General features: G+C 47.5%; 2 protein-coding genes across 4 annotated transcripts; one reads left to right on the top strand and one right to left on the bottom strand.

The window, feature by feature from the left end:
* The first annotated feature begins 1,444 nt into the window (after nucleotides 1-1,444).
* RAC3 (Rac family small GTPase 3) lies at nucleotides 1,445-4,699 on the top strand. Of its 2 annotated transcripts, none has more exons than XM_027850150.1 (6): nucleotides 1,445-1,562; nucleotides 2,896-2,967; nucleotides 3,284-3,401; nucleotides 3,612-3,674; nucleotides 3,836-3,995; nucleotides 4,112-4,699. In XM_027850150.1, the coding sequence occupies exons 1-6, from the start codon at nucleotides 1,528-1,530 to the stop codon at nucleotides 4,240-4,242; spliced, it is 579 nt and encodes a 192-aa protein (XP_027705951.1). In that variant the 5' UTR covers nucleotides 1,445-1,527; the 3' UTR covers nucleotides 4,243-4,699. The 2 variants fall into 2 exon arrangements, with proteins under 2 accessions (XP_027705951.1, XP_027705952.1); XM_027850151.1 differs by having other exon boundaries at nucleotides 1,455-1,562; nucleotides 3,836-3,999; nucleotides 4,112-4,172.
* Nucleotides 4,700-5,190: 491 nt separating this feature from the next.
* Nucleotides 5,191-9,863, bottom strand: LOC114034536 (L-xylulose reductase-like). 2 transcript variants are annotated; one of them, XM_027850275.1, is made up of 8 exons: nucleotides 9,704-9,858; nucleotides 9,483-9,580; nucleotides 7,561-7,715; nucleotides 7,290-7,332; nucleotides 7,062-7,161; nucleotides 6,484-6,548; nucleotides 5,599-5,716; nucleotides 5,191-5,361 (listed from the first exon to the last, which is right to left on the bottom strand). In XM_027850275.1, exons 1-8 carry the CDS (start codon nucleotides 9,753-9,755, stop codon nucleotides 5,258-5,260), a joined length of 735 nt encoding a protein of 244 aa, XP_027706076.1. In that variant the 5' UTR covers nucleotides 9,756-9,858; the 3' UTR covers nucleotides 5,191-5,257. The 2 variants fall into 2 exon arrangements, with proteins under 2 accessions (XP_027706076.1, XP_027706077.1); XM_027850276.1 differs by having other exon boundaries at nucleotides 5,251-5,361; nucleotides 5,588-5,716; nucleotides 9,704-9,863.
* Nucleotides 9,864-16,132: the final 6,269 nt, after the last annotated feature.

Genomic DNA, 16,132 nt, shown 5'->3' with positions numbered 1-16,132 from the left:
TTGGGACTCACTCAGTGGACATTCTTTGGCACACTCTCGGGGCCCAGCCCTGTACCTAGCGTGGTGATTTTTTTTTTATTGTTCGGCATGTTTCTGAAATATAGAGCTTGTTCATTTCATGATACACCCAGAGCTTCTGGTGCCAGTGCATCTCCCTAGGACCGGAGCATCCGGTTCCGTGAACACAAGACCCTATTTCTATTGTCCTGGGCTGCCTATCGTTAAGACTTGCCTCTTCCTTAGTAAGTCTTTTCCCCGAAGTCTAGCAGTGGTGACCATGTGGCAATCTTTGGCAGCTTCAAAGAAAGGGGCCTTAGAATTCCCTCTTTCTTGTATAACAAAGGCTTGGTTACAGACCATCTGAGTATCTTTGTATATGGATACCAAAATCCACCACCCTGTTAAAGTTATTTTCTGCAGGGACGTTTAAGCTTCCCAAAAGTCCCCCACCATCGTCGAAGTTTTATGCTACTCAGTCAAAATCATTAAGCGGTTGATGTTTGAGTGCCTGCTGTGTAAAAGGTACTGATCCTTGGGCTGGCCCCTGCCTGCAGCTCCAGAGGGTATCTTTCTAAGGCACATCCCAGCTACTGCTTTGGTGTAGATAAGAGCGAGCAAAGGGAGCTGGAGATTTGACTGAAGCCTAAGTAGCCAACACTGAGAGCTTCATAATGTTGAAGCAAGCAGAGCTTGGCCATGAGTGGTGGATTGTGTAGTGCGGTTGCTCCTCTTTTATGTGACCTGTAGATCCAACTTTTCTTCCCTCCTTTACTAAGGGGCTCTGCCCCATTCTTAAAGTGCCTCAAATTAAACTCAAAAAACAAAAGACCTGCTTGATGGACAAGGCACAAAGCTAGGTGCTGGGGTTACAAAAAGAAAACCAAAATAGTCCCCTCGAAGAACTTAAGAGTCTACTGGCAGGATACATTCGATGCACAGATAATTAGAATGCAAGATAATTGCTGGAGAGAAATCCCTAGCAACTGGGGAGGGGCAGGGGTGGATAACAGCAAGGTTTTACAAAAGGCCTGCCCTGGCCGGATCCCTGCCCTCTGCAGTGGTCACTTCACTCCCTCCGTCCTTGCCTGCGGACGTGTCCTCCCGCGGCCCCTGCCACCGGGCACCCGCTGTGGGTGTGGAAGGGGCCATTCCCGCATCGCCAGAAAACCAGGCAGGACTGAGTTCCCCATCCCAGAGGTCTTAGGGAGCCTATTTGGGAGGAGCCAAGCCCCTGTCACCCCAGTGGCCCTGGGCCACGGAGTCACCTCCGCCCGAGTGGGCGGGGAAAGGTCTAGGGTTCCACCTCCCACCTTCGCGGCGCCCTCCCGCTCGCCAGCCTCGGGTCTTCGGCTGTCTCCGGCCGCGGCGCTCGGCGGCGCTCGGCTGTCTCCGGCCACAGCCGCTCGCTTGCTCGGCTCGGCCCCCTAGACTCTCCAGTCCCCGCCGTGGCTGCGGCGCTGGGGCATTTCCCTGCGGTTCGGCTCGCAGACCCCGGCTCCCGCGCAGCCGGTTCCTGGCCCCGGGCACATGCAGGCGATCAAATGCGTGGTGGTCGGCGACGGGTGAGCCCTGGGCGAGCGGGGGAACCGGCTCTGGGGACGCGGGGGGCGGATCTGGCTCTGGGGGTGCCGGGGGGCGGGGTCCGGTTCTGGGGCACCAGTGAGCGGGGTCTGGGGCGCCACCCTGGCCAGAGAGGCAGGGGCTGGGGCCGGTGCAGGGATACTAAGGGTGGGTCTGCATCTCGGGGTGGGTGGGGGCAGGGTCCAGGGGGGATGAAAAGGCACCCTCTCTGGATGCTGAGAACCCACGAGGCCAGGTGATGGGGCTGACACCTGCTCGGGGGGTGCAGCCGGGGCTGGGCGGTGGGTCTGCCCACCACCCTTTCCCCGCCGCCCCCATCTAAGGGCACACACGTGCCACGCCCTGGCAGCGTTGTCTCTTTGGGACTGGTCAGACCCTTGGCCGGCCCCTCGGTCAGCACGAAGGGGATAGGGAGGGGGACCCAGGTCCCAGAAAAGGAGGGCAATAACCTGAGGGGCTGAAGAAATGGAGTGATAGCCTTGGGAAGGTCCCCCTGCATCACTATTTATTGGTCAGGGACGGATGCTATGGAGAGTATTTTTACATCAGGTAGGAATGAACTGGAGGACCCCTTGAGGTCCCTTCCAACTCTGAAATTCTTCCATTTCCTCTTTTCCTACCCATCTCCAGACCTCCCACACGCATTTTCATTTAAGTGGACTCTTTGAGGATGTCAACTGTTTGATTTTTGCCTTTGTATTCCTAGCATCTTGACCAGAGTATTGAATTGAGTATGAATTTCCTCCCTGCATGCCTCAGCCCTTTCCCCTCTGTTTCTAGTTTTGAGCATCAGTATTGGCCCAGGAGGTAGAGGACAGTGAAAGAATAACTAGTTCATCTCCCTACCACTTCTACCTACAGTCTTGGACTTTGAGGAGATCCAGTTCTCACTTATTTCCTCCTACCTACCCTCTCTAACTGAGACCTGAGGTTACTAGTGAGCCAGGCCTATTAGAATCAGCCTAGCACTGTCTTAGGTGCCCCTCTCCTCTTCCCTTCTAAATTCACTTGAGTTGTTATACCCATCACCACTCCCTTCCTACCTTAACCTACCCCACCCAACAACTTCTGTTTCTCTATTCTCCACCTCTTGGGTCTCCCCAGAAAAGCTGGACCTGGGGAGGAATGTGGAAGCATGGGAGACCGCACAATTTCAACCTTTATCTAGACTTTTGTCTCCTCATTCCAGACCTTGAGGGTGCAATATCCCCAAGAGAAAGGGGAGAACCTTCATCAAGTGGGTGGGTTCATTGGGGAAAGGTATGGGCAAGACTTGGGGAATCAACCTCAGATTTATGCCATTTCTCCCTAAAGAGCCGTGGGGAAGACATGCCTGCTAATCAGCTACACCACCAATGCCTTCCCTGGAGAGTACATCCCTACTGTGTGAGCATCTAGAACCTGGGGAATCTTCTGGTTTTGGAACAGGGCAATTGAAGACATCCAACTAGACCAAAGGGATACATGTGTGGGTTTGGCCCCTGCCTGTGCAAGAGATAGGAAGACCTTGGAGACAGGAGGGCAAATGAGAGTTTGCTACAGTCTACATTTCCTGAGGACACAATGTTCCTGATTCTGAAGGGGCGGGGAGGAGCAGGGCAATGGTGGTGAGGCTATGACTTCTGAAGATCCCTATACAGAACTCTGGGGGGATCCAGGATCCAAATCCCTCAATTCTGACTTCCATCTCTTATCCCTCCAGTTTCGACAATTACTCAGCCAATGTGATGGTAGATGGAAAGCCAGTGAACCTGGGGCTATGGGACACAGCTGGGCAGGAAGACTATGACCGGCTTCGACCCCTCTCTTATCCCCAGACTGTATGTAGTCCCTGCAGTTCCCTACCTTCTCTCCCTCCCAGGCTGAGTAGGGCCAGTACTCAGGGGTCTGAGGTTCTGAGGAGAATTGGGATTTTAATATCCAGACTTAGAGGTCAGGGTTGGGATCTTACAGTGGGGCAAGGTGGGTAAAATAGAGGGTGGGGAGGACTTCTTTCACCAGCAAGCCACTGACCACCCTTTCCTACATAGGATGTCTTCCTGATATGTTTCTCCCTGGTGAGTCCAGCCTCCTTCGAGAATGTCCGTGCCAAGGTACTATGTGGGCAAGGGCAGGAAGGAAAGCTATGCTAGGAACACTACTCTTTTCTTCCTTTTCAGAAGCATGAGGCCCAGGGAGGGGGAGAGGCCCATGGCTAGAGAACAGGGGCCACAAAAATGGGACAGCCTATCTTAGCATCTTGTACTTCCCATAGTGGTACCCTGAGGTACGACATCACTGCCCCAACACACCAATAATCCTCGTGGGCACCAAGCTGGACCTTCGAGATGACAAGGACACCATTGAACGGCTTCGGGACAAGAAGCTGGCCCCCATCACTTACCCCCAGGGCCTGGCCATGGCCCGAGAGATTGGTAAGTAAGGGCAGTGGGCAGTAGCAAGGAACAATAAGAGAAAAGTCAGCCGAGTGACAAGGTAGGGATGCTGTCACCCTCATTTTCACCCTGAGACCCTTTCCACTTGCCCCCAGGCTCTGTCAAGTACCTGGAATGCTCAGCGTTGACTCAGCGGGGACTCAAGACAGTATTTGATGAAGCTATTCGGGCAGTGCTGTGTCCCCCACCCATCAAGAAACCTGGAAAGAAGTGTACTGTGTTCTAAACCCTGCCCAAAGTCTCCTACCCCAGGTGGCCTGAGTGGTGAGGAGGGCTAAGAGCCCAAGGGCCAGGGGGTTGGGACAGTGTCCCAGACCTCCAAGTATGGTGTCATTGTTGAAATGTTTGATTTCCCTTCAGTCTGATGTGATGTGGGTACAGGGAGTGGGAAGATAGAGGGAGGGGGGTGGGGAGGGGAGGTGTGGGCTCTGGGGAGGGAAGATCAGCACAAAGAACAGGGCATACTGTCCTGGAGGGGCTGGAGGGAGGGCTGATAAGGAAGAGAGGAAGCCCCTGCTCCCTCCTACCCAGGCCTGGGAAGCACAGCCTGAAGCCTCCTCCCACTCTGCTCTGCACCCAGGGACCCAGGAGCCCAGGCCTCCAGCTAGCACAGGAGGGAGCAGGGTCTCTCTCAGAGAGGAGAAGGGGCATGACCAGGGCAGCCCTGGGCTGGGCTTCCCAGGTTGGGGAGGGTGGGGGGAGGGCAGGGAGGGAAGTATGTGACTGTGGGTTCTAGGACGGGGCCATCATCCCTTATTTTATACAGTAAACATTCTCCATGAACACAGGCCTTGCCTTTCTTGGGAGCTGACCATCTACTAACCAGAGAGCTTGCTTTTCTGCCCCCACCTCCCTAATTCCCTATTGGGGTCTCTGTTACTTTGGTTACTTTGGATGGTTACTTTGTATGCACAGGAGTCCCACTTAAACTACTGCCAGCCTCAGATAGTTTTCCCTCAAAAGCCCCGAATTGGCTCTGACCCAGCTTGTCCTGAGCCCAAAGATCTAGCTTAGTCTGTAGGGTGACTTTGGGTGCTTGACAGCCTGGACCAGACTGGACTCCCCAAGAGCCCGGGCACTGGTGTTCCAATGCCTCTCCTCCACTTGCCCTCTGCAATACCATCATCATCCCCTTCCCCCTCCCTCCTCAGGCCAAAGAATAAGCATTCAAGGATCAGATGATACACATTTAATAAGGCACAGAAAGCAGATGCCTTCCCCTGGTTCAGGATGCAGATCTCCTAACCCACCAGATACCCTCCATCTACCGGCAGAGCTGAGCCAGTAGTCATGGCACTCTGGTCACTCAGCAGGAAAAGGATGGCGTTCACCACGTCCTCCACCTCTGCAGGGGGAATAGGGCGATATCTAGAGGCTGGGAGACTGCTGTGTCTTCACAGCCATGGTAGGGCCCCTGCCCCTTTTAAAGAGGATTGTGCATTCTTGTACCCATGGCAAGTGCTGGGGACTAAGGTTCTGTCCCAGGCCTCTTGGAAGGCACCAAAACATAAACAATTAGAGGGAGAAGGGAAGGAGTGGATGGCATTTGGCCTTGAGGACCCACTGCTCACCCTCAATTCACCTGCAAACTTGCCCAGTGGGATTCGGCTTAGCATGGACTCTGCTTTCTGGGCGTCACTCCAGTTGGCCCTGCCCATGGCAGTCATCACCACGGTAGGATTCACTGTGTTCACTCGGATCTGGGTTAGAGGGGTTCAGGTTGGCCCTTCAGGGGCATGGCCACACCTGGGGCAAGCCTGGGGAATCTCAGGATCTGAGCTGAAAGGGACCTCTCTACAATGTACCTGTCAAGTGGTTCTCCAGCTTTTGTCTGAAGACCCCTACCCCCACTTCCTTGTTCTACTTTCAGAAAGCTTTTTTTTTTCTGATAGTAAGCCTACATTTGCTTCTTTGTAACTTTTACCCATTCCTTCTGACTCTGCCAATCAGTCAGTAGGAATTTATTAAGTGCCTACTATGTGCCATGCACAGGGACCATAGCAAACAAATCTAATACCTCTTCCAAAAAACACCCATTCAATTATGGGAACACAGCTATGACAAAATATCACCCTCAGTATTTTCTTCTATGGGCTTCTTGGGGTTGTTTTCTTTTTAGGCAACTGGGGTAAAGTGACTTGTCCAGGGTCAAACAGCTAGTAAGTATCTGAGGCCAGATTTGAACTCAGGTCTTCCTGACTCCAAGCCTGGTGCTGTATCCACTTTGGCACCTAAACATTCCCAGTTCCTTCAAGTGATAGGACATGAACTTGAGACCCATTTCTATCCAGCCTCTCCTCCAAACCCTATCTTAACAATGTACTTCCTAAAATGTGGCACCCACAACTTTAGAGACTATTCTAGCTGTGGGCTGACCACGGCAGAGGAGGGGAGGACTTTTATTTCTTGCTGGGGAGAGGCCCTTTTTGGACTTATAACAAGTAGACTTAGATGTCTCAGATCTTACCTTGTGGGGTCCCAGCTCCAGAGCCATCACCTTGGTTAGCATATCCATGGCACCTTTTGTGGAGCCTGGTGAGGGATAACGGGGTGGAGAGGGAGAGAGTAAAAGAGTTAAGTCAGTTATTTAGGAGAATTAAAAGAGGTAGTTGGCAAGTGTATAGAGAAGGAGAGGAACCCAAAGGTCAGGAACTGTGTTTTTGCCTTGCTTTGTATCTCCAGTGTTTAACACAGTGCCTGGCACATAGTAGGCACTTAATAAATGCTTGTTGATTGACCAAGATGGTCAGAGTTAGAGAACTCAAGGGTTGGAAGGAGCCTGGGGTAACTGGAAGATTAAGCCCTGGCCTGAGCATAAGAAAACTTGGTTTCCAGTCCTCCCTTTCACCAATTCCCTATGGATACTTCTGTGGGCCTCAGTTTTTTCACCTGTAAAGTGAAGAGATTAGATTATATGATCTCTCAGGTTCCTTTTAGCTCTTCTATTCTAAATTAAGACAGGAAACTTGGCCTAATGGTTTAAATTGTTGAATTGAGCAGCTGGAAAAAGGACGATGAGGGAGGGCTAAAGGGGTGGGCACTCACAGTAGATGGCATGGTCCTTTACAGCACGTTGGGAGGCCTGGCTGGAGACATTGACAATAGCTCCTGGGGCGCCTCGGGCTATCAACCCCTGGGCGACCATCTAGAACTCAGGAGAAAAGCAGGGGAATGAAACAGAAGGGTGAAAGAGAAGGAGTTTGAACAAGGGACTTCAAGTATGCTATAATTTCCCATCTTGTTTTAATTCCCAAACTTTGTGTCACAACTCACCTGGGACACTTGGACCACTGACCGAAAATTCACATCAAAAGACCTGGGGATAGACACCAAACACAGTCATAGCTAAAAGGGAAAATAGCTCTCTACTCAGAGCCCCAGGGCCCAGCCTACTTTCTTCAGCTGAGCAGATAAGGTGGATTCTCACTCAAGAGAGAATTATAAAAATTCCAGACTGGATTCCAAGGGTCTGCCTTTTCTGGGTTGGTTTTCCCCACTATCCTGGGGCCCTGCTTTTTTTCTTTTTTTAACCCCTAGGGCTTACCTATCACAAGCCTCCTTAGTGACTTCCAGGAAAGGCTGTAGCAAGGCTACACCTGCATTGTTCACCAACAGGTCCACAGGGCCGATGGTACTCAGAGCCCGCTCTGTGGCCTCCCAGTCTCCCAGATCCACACATAAAGTCTCTATTCCTGGGCACTTCAGGGGGATTGGAAAGGGTTATTAGGCAACAATAAGAGAAAAGCTTCCCATGGTAGAGAGTTCCTGATACCAGCCAGGAGTTCAGGAAGGAGGCACCAAATTGGGGAATGACAGTGGGAAAGTGAGATGGTCAGATGATAATGAATAGGCCATAGGCTCCCATATTCTAGGAGTGTTTCCACTAATGGTTAAAATGATGGAGTGGCAGTACCTTAAGAAGGCTTGCAAAATGAGTGACAGGTGGAGGTGCTCCTTGCCTCTCCAGCAGATCCTGTAGCTCCTGGCAATGGTCTTTGGGCACTTTGAGGCCCCTCAGAAAACAGAATGTCTTAGTTCTAAATACTGAAGCAGAATTGGATATCTCAAGGAAACTGAAGGCTCTTTGTCCTGCCACCCTATACACTTTTTTTGGGGGGGGGGGGCGGGCAATTGGGGTTGAGTGATTTGCCCAGGGTCACACAGCTAGTATGTGGCTGAGGGCAAATTTGAACTCAGGTCTTCCTGACTCCAGGGCCAGTGCTCTATCCATTGCAGCACCTAGCTAACCTAGCTGCCCCCTCATACCTCTGTGCATGTCACCACAAGAGCTACTACTGTGCCCCCAAATAACTTCAAGTACTTTCTTAAGGAGCAGGGAGCAGCAGTGGCCTCAGCCTCTGGAAACAGTCCAGTGTTGTGGAGTCCCAAGGCTGTACCCAAGTGTGACCTGGGAGGTCATCAGATGAGTGGACATGAATGTGTAGAGAACAGGTGTAGGGGGCTAAGAGTGGGTGGTGATTCTCACAGTATGGCCCTCAAGACCTGCAGCATCAATTTGGTAGAGTGGAAGAGAGATCGAAAAAGAAAGAAATATAATAGCCTACGTGCAAAGTTTAAAAATCACTCTGTATATGCCACTTATTGTACAGCAGACATCTTAAGAGAATGTTATTACTGGAGTCGGGAAGACCTGGGTTTGAACCCCACATCTGACATTTACTAATTCTGAGCAAGTCACTTAACTCCTTTAAGCTTGTTTCTTCATATGTAAAATAAGAATAATAATAGTAACTGAGAGGCATCAGGGCTTAGATGGGAGCCAGCCTGGGTCAGGAAGTCCTGGGTTCAGGTCCCAGCTGCTGAGCCCTCCTGGCTGTGTAACCCAGAACGAATCATTTAACTGCTTGATTCTCCCATCCCCACCCCTATCCCCCAAGCAACTCTTTAGGGCCATAAGTACCACAGCAGTCTCCCTGGTAGAAGGAATTTTCTCATCAGTAATTCTCTTTATGAATGAAACCACAGAGAAGTTAAAAAAAAAATAATACCCTACCTCCCTGGATGGTTGTGAGGATCAAAAGACACAGGTGTATAAAGGGCTTTGCAAATCTTCAAATGCATTGTGTAAATGTCGGCTATTATTACTGTGTGTCAGTATCATATCTCCGTTTTATAGATAAAGAAACAGAGGGTCCGAAAAGTGTAAAGATACCCGTAGTCACACAGGAAGTAAGGCACAGAGTTCGAATGTGAAACTAGGTCTTCTGCACCTAAGTCCAACTCTGTTACCTCTGGATCCCTGGCTTTTGCTGCTGTTTTTGGTGGGGAGGGCGGGGCAGGAGGAAGGTGACTGAAGAGGCTGACCCGCGGGTCAGCTGGCGTCGAGCAGCCTGGCTTCTCCAGACTCACGCGCCTAGATGGCTGGGGCAAAGTTCTAGTGGGCGGGGAGGGGCGGGGCGGGGCTGGGGCTGGAAAGGACTGCTGGGCTCGGAGATCCCCACTTACCTCCTGGGCCAGGCTGACCAGGTCCTCCTGGGTCCGGCTCACTGCTACCACTTGGGCTCCGCTAGCAAACAGCGCCTTGGCAGTGTCCCTCCCGATGCCTGCAACGTCCCGAGACACTTAGGGATGGGTCCGGGTTTCAACCGTCTAGACCGCTTGGCCCCCACTGCCCCCGACCCCCTGCCCCAGCCCCATCTTCAGCCCAAGCCCAGCCCTGGCCCAACCTTTGCCCGCTCCGGTGACCAGCGCCCGGCGGCCGGCGAAGCTTCGCTCCATCTCGACGACTATTAACACACTTGTCCCCGAGTGGATTCTGAGGTCCAAAGATGACGCGGGGGTCCAATCTGGGCAGGGAGGGAGGGAGGAGAGAAAAGATAGTGTATCCAATCAGAAGTCTCTCTCCAGGAGGGAAGGTGGTACTACTCGAATAGCTTCGGCTGTATTAGCGTGGCCGGGGGTGGGGCTGGTCAAGAGGTTATGATTGGCTAAAAACTGGGGTGAAGGTGGAGCTGTGGTCGGGGGCGTAGCTTAGCAGCCTCTTCAGCTTAACTCTTCTGCTTCCTGTCTCGCCCTGTATTGAGCTGGCCCAGGAGATCTCTATCCTCTATCCTTGCGACTGCCCCACTTGTTATAATTTCATATAATAATTATGTGTCTGTGTGTTATACCCAGTCCTAGCATACATTATTGCCCTTTACACACCCTATGGTTCTGTCTAAAGTGTCCTTCTTGCTGAACACTCCCATCTTCCCTCCCTGCACCTTTGCCTAAGCTGTCTCACGGGTCTGGAAAGCTTTCCGTCCCCACCCTGTCTCTTACAAAAGTCAGCTCAAGTGCCATGTATCTCCCCTGAAAAATGATGATGTGTATGTAAGGTACTGTCTCTTTCATATAATTGGTTACTGAAAATGGGCAGAAAAGAAAAATTCGTGAAAGGAAAACTGATAAAAATCAAATTGTGAAGAAAGTCTCTGGAAAACACATTGACATGCCTAAAATGGCTTCGTGAACAGCGCCCAGCTCCCCAACATTTACTCCAGGAAAACATGAAATTTGCAGAAGATAAAGTCATGCAATAAGGAACTATAGTAAGTGACTTTCTCCAAACTGCACAAAAACTCAGTCAGCAGCCTATTGGCTGCCAGCAAACTCCCGCCAAGGCTAATGAGACAGTAGCCTTCTAACCCCTACAGAAAAGGGTCAGAGGTACATATAGCCTGGAAGGCTTTCTGTTGGGAGGAAGAAAAAGCCAAGGTCTCCCTGGAGAAAATCCCTTGGGTGCTTGTAAGGCCCTAGTAGCAAAATAACAGTGACTAGTGTGGGTGCAGCTTGAACTAGGACAGCCTAGGGCTCTGAGGTCCCTAGCACCCTATCCTGAAATGCCAGAGAGAGTCCTGACCATCCTGCCCTCTGAACTTCCAAGATCCAGAAGGATCCCACCCTCTGGAGGAGGGTACATTTAGTACCTTGCACTGAGGAGGAGGTCAGGGCAAGAATGCAGGTGACCCAAGGCAAAAGTAAGGAAAACCACTGACCCAAATGTGTAGCAAGGGGTAGAGTATATTCCTGACATAAAGTCTCAATTTATGAACTCAAGGTGGAGAGAAACCAAAGAAGTCAATGATCAGTATTAAACTTATTATAAATCTATAGATTTCACACACACCCTCCCAAAAAAGAAAATAACTCTGGATCAGCTCTGTATTAAATCCTCAAAAGGAAAAAATGGGTCATCCACAGGGATTATATGAATAGCTACAAGAAATGAAACAAAGGCTTAAAAATGAAATAAAATGTGTGGAAGAAAAACGTGAGAGGAGATTAAGTAGCTTAGAAGATAAAGTAGTAAACTTTGCCCAAATAAAATCAGGAGTGGAAAAAAAAAGGTGTAAGATATCTGATTTCAGAAACAACTGGCCTGGAAAACAGGTCAAGGAGACATAATTTAAGAATCAGCAGACTCCCTGAAAACCATGATAAAAAATAAATTTCTGAACAGATTCTTTTTTTTAATTTAATTTTTTAAATTTAAATTTAAATTTTTTTTTTAGGTTCTTGGGGTTAAATGACTTACCCAGGGTCACGCAGCTAGTACCTGTCTGTGACTGGATTGGAACCCAGGTCCTCCTGACTCCAGTGTCCTATTCACTGCACCACCTAGCTTCCCCTAATTAAATTGTTTTTCAATTAAAAAGCGTTTATTTTCTCTTCTTCCCATCTCCCTTCCCCAACTGAAAAAGGAATAACAAAGCCTTTTAATAATATACAGAGTCAAGCAAAACAAATCCCTACATTGGCCATGTCCAAAAAAAATATGTCTCATTCTAAATATCAGGTCTATCATCCCTCTGTCAAAAGGTAGAACAGTACAAGTCTTACCATATCTCTCCTTGACATTGGAGATAAATTTCTGCAAAAAATTCCAGTGATTCCCTATTACCTCCAGCATCTCATATAAATGATCAATTTGGCATTTAAAACTTTTCACACTTTCCTACCTTTCCAGGTTTCTTCCACTTTATTCCCCTCTATGTACTCGAAGATACAGTGACATTAGCTTTCTTGCTATTCCACAAAACACTCTGTCTCCCAATTCAGTGCCTTTTCTCTGGTTGTTCCCCATGCTTGGAATGCTCTCCCTTCCTGCTTCTGCCTCCTGGCTTCCTCAGCTTCCTTCAAACCTCAGCTCAAATCCTACCTTCTATAAGAGGCTTTACCTGGTCCCCCTCAATGCTAGTGTCTTCTCTCTGACATTGCTTCCACTTCACCCTGTAGATATCTTATTTGTACCTAGCTGTTTCCATGTTGTCTCCTCCATTAGAATGTCATCTCCTTGTGAGCAGAGACTTTTTTTCTTTGTATCTCCAACACTTAGCACAGTGCCTGGCACATAGTAAGCACATAATTATTATAAGTCTTCTGGAATTATGGTTGATTACCAAGTTGATCAGAGTTCTTAAATCTCTCAAAATGGTATTTACAATATTGTTATTATTGTATAAATTGTTCTCCTGGTTCTTCTCACTTTTACTCCACATCAGTTCATACAAGCTTTTCCCGGTTTCTCTGAAATTTCCTTTTGTCATTTTTATGGCACAATGGAGTTCCATTACATTCACATACCATAATTTGTTTAGCTATTCCCCATTTGATGTTTCTTCTTCCTGGCTACTACAAAAAGAACTGCTACCAAATATAGATAGATAGATAGATGCAGATAGATAGATAGATAGATAGATAGACACATAATATATTTATATGTACAAATAAATGTATATGTATATGCTCTGTGCCTCTGTATTGATGTTATATTTTTAAGAAATCATAATTAGAACTGTCTCTCTGTACTAGAATCAGAGGGCAAAGTGAAGATGGAAAGAATCTACTTATAACTTTCTGAAAGAAATTACCAAAAGGAAAAGTCCCAGAATTGCCATAGCCAAAATCCAGAGCTCCCATATCAAAGAAAAGGGCATCTAGAAAGACACAGTTCAAGTACCAATGAAGTGCAGTCAGGATCACACAAGACCTGGACACTTCTATTAAAAGTGAGAGGAAGGGGCAGCTAGGTGGCAGCAGTGGATAGAGCACTGGCCCTGAAGTCAGGAGGACCTGAGTTCAAATCTTCCCTCAGACCAAACACTTGACATTTATTAGCTGTGTGACCTGGGGCAAGTCACTTAACTCCAATTGCCTGAAAAAAAAATTTTTTTTAAATAAAAAAAAGTGAGAGGAGATCTTGGAATAAAATATACCAAAAAGTAAAAGCTATAGGCTTATAACAACAACAACAAAATCATCCACTGCAAAGCTTAGTATACTACTAAAAAGGAAAAAAAATGAATCATTAATGTGATAAAGACTTTCAAAAATTTCCAATAAAAAGACCAGAGCTGAGTAGGAACTTTGTAATGTAAACATAAGAGTCATGAGAAACCTAGAAAGGTCAATTTATTTGAGCAAGTGGAAGGAGCTGTATAATGATGTAGTGCTAACATTCTTATTAGAATATATTTCTAGAAACTTTAATGTCTTCAGAGAGTAATGAGAAAGTTAAGTGAAAAACATAGAGGTCCTTTCTGGGGGTAATTTGTTCTATTCTGAGACCTTGGTGAGGAGAAAGAGAGGGAGATTGAAAGGAAGAATATACTAAAGTAGAAAGAAGGAAGAAGTGGATGGAACTTGCTATTTCCTGTAATTAGGGTAAGTGAGAACAGTATACAAACACGTAGAAAGAGGTGGGAGGAGGGGGCATCAGATGAACCTCACTCATCTGATGGGTTGAAAACGCACCTACACACAGAGTTTGGGCCAAAAATACATCAGACTCAGCAAGGAAACAAACAGGGATGGGGGAAGGTCAAGAGGGAGGATAATACTGGGGAAGGAGTATTCCCGAGCAAAACAAACTTCCTGTTCTTGAAAAGGAGACTTTTTCCTTGAAGAGAGAAAGGAAAAGAACAAGAAATTAAGGGTGTACTGCTGATAGCCTCTTAGACAACTGGGGAATGGTTGAACAAATTGTACCAGGAATGTAATGGAATAATTTCAGAGAATCCTGAATAAAAAAACTAACACAGAATGCAGGGAACAGAATAAAGAGAAAAATTTATACAAAGACAGAAATATGGTAAAGAAAAACGACTTTGAAGGATTGAAGAACTCTAATCAATATAATAATCAACAATATCTTTAGACCATCTAGAGAAATTGACCTAGAGATAGGTCTTCAGAGGACCTATGCTACCCATTTCCTGACAAAGAAATGTGGACTCAAGATCTTGGAACATAGTTTGTTGGTCATGGCTACTGGGTGGATTCATTTTATGTTTATTTGTTACAAGATTGTTGTTTTTTGTTCCTCTGGGTTAATCGGGGGAGGGGGAGAATAAGTGGAAGGGTAATAGGGGCCTTAGCAATACTGAGGCAAAAACAAAACAAAACCAAAAAAAAAAAAGACCATAAAAACATTTTTTAAAATGCACAGAAGAAAACAAAAGGAAGTTCAGAAGGAAGTATAGACATATAGGACAGTTTTGAAAGTAATGTGTGGCCTTTTTATATACTTTTTAAAAAGTAGTCTGAAAGTTTCACTCTTTCACATACAGTCCTCTTTCTGTGCTCTGCTGTGTATATGGAAATACTCTTTTTATGTGTCTTGAGTTCAATCTAAAAAATAAAAGTTTAAAAAAATGAAATTTTGAGGAGAGATGAAAAATGTTCTAAGAACCAGCTATATAACTAACTGCCCCTCAGATGAAGGTACTAAGAAGACCTGCTTAAAAGCAGAGCAATTACTAAGGTGATGATGCCAATAGGGCATTGTGGTTCATCAGGTAGCTCATTTGTATGTGATTGTTTTTCGAGTTTTGAAATTTATAACTGAGAAAATTATATGTAACTCTTAGAGGACTATGAGAAGAATCATTGTGTTCGTACCAGACAGAAAGATAGATTTCTTGAGTTTTATTTTTTTTATTTTCAAATAACATGCATTTCTAATTAATCTAGATCTTCTCCCTTTCCTTCCCCCAAATGAGCCAATTAAAAACAAAAACAAAAAGGAAATCCCTTGTAACATATCTATATAGTCTAGTAAAAGAAATTCCACATTAACCATGCTGAAAAATGTCTTTTTGCATTTTAAGTTCATCACCACTTTCTGTCAGGAGACCAAAAAAATAAAGATGAAGTATGCCCCTCTCCTGCTGTAATACAATGTTATACATATATTATACTGGCCGCACGCCGACCTTCTGCCAGCCGTACGCCGGTACCCACTTCTCTTATAAGAAGCACACTACCAGAGTCTTACCCACACCCGGGTCTTCGGTCCTCAGCCGGATCACCACACAGAGACGAGCCATCGGGAGGCGCCAACACAGCAAGCCATCATAGCAAGCCCAAGCAGCAAGGCCAGAGCAACAGGGCAGGAGCCAGGGGAGAGCGCACGTGTGATCTGACCACGCTTGTTCCTAAGTACCTACTTAGCCCCTCCTCCCCAGCCCACTTACTAGCCAATGATTGTAGGGTCAGATACCAGAAGGGGCTGTCTGAGTTTAGCACACCAAGGGGGAGGGAGTGATGTAGGAGGCTAGGACCAGATATAGGAAGGAGGCATCTGGGAATGGCGCATAGACAAGAGTACGTGACCTAGGAAGTCAGACTCAGGAGGGGTCTGGGTCAGTGCTGCACAAAGGGACCCAGGAAGTCAGGAAGGTCACAAGAGGCATCTGGGGATGACGTTGCATATAGGGAGGGGACTAAGCAGAGGGAACTCAGTCCTCTGCCATCCCACTCCCACGTGGCACCGCCCCTTGCCTCAGGAGCTCAAGCTCGGCTACTTCCTTGCACCCAGCTTATCTCACAAGCACCGCCCATTGCCTCAGGGCTTCTCTGTATCCAGCCCATCCCAGTTCACCACGACTCTGCCTACCACAGCCCCTGCTTCGACTTCCAAAATACCCAGATCTTACCCTACCCTTGCCATAGTGCCCAACCTGGTAGCTGCCAACATCAGACAGTCCCTCACAATATATGTTATGCATTTCTGAGTTTCTAAACTTTCTGTGCTGTCTACTGGCCTCTGCCTGCTGTCTGCAGCTTCCACAAAACTCCCAAAAAATTCCCATTTAATTTCTTATGACCAGCGA

This window comes from Vombatus ursinus, unplaced genomic scaffold (genome assembly GCF_900497805.2).
Source record: "Vombatus ursinus unplaced genomic scaffold, bare-nosed wombat genome assembly UNPS02008996.1, whole genome shotgun sequence".
In the NCBI taxonomy this organism is placed as follows: Eukaryota; Metazoa; Chordata; class Mammalia; order Diprotodontia; family Vombatidae; genus Vombatus; species Vombatus ursinus.
This window is presented reverse-complemented; position numbering and strand designations above follow the sequence as displayed.

Bases quoted from the DNA above. Each gene is read 5' to 3' on its own strand.
- RAC3 (XM_027850150.1), top strand. From the start codon at position 1,528: ATGCAGGCGATCAAATGCGTGGTGGTCGGCGACGG. The intron at 3,675-3,835 runs GTACTATGTGGG...TACTTCCCATAG, and splicing joins TCGAGAATGTCCGTGCCAAG to TGGTACCCTGAGGTACGACA. The intron at 3,996-4,111 runs GTAAGTAAGGGC...ACTTGCCCCCAG, and splicing joins GGCCATGGCCCGAGAGATTG to GCTCTGTCAAGTACCTGGAA.
- LOC114034536 (XM_027850275.1), bottom strand. From the start codon at position 9,755: ATGGAGCGAAGCTTCGCCGGCCGCCGGGCGCTGGTCACCGGAGCGGGC. The intron at 7,716-9,482 runs GTAAGTGGGGAT...ATCCCCCTGAAG, and splicing joins TGGTCAGCCTGGCCCAGGAG to TGCCCAGGAATAGAGACTTT. The intron at 5,717-6,483 runs GTAAGATCTGAG...CCTCTAACCCAG, and splicing joins TGGAGCTGGGACCCCACAAG to ATCCGAGTGAACACAGTGAA.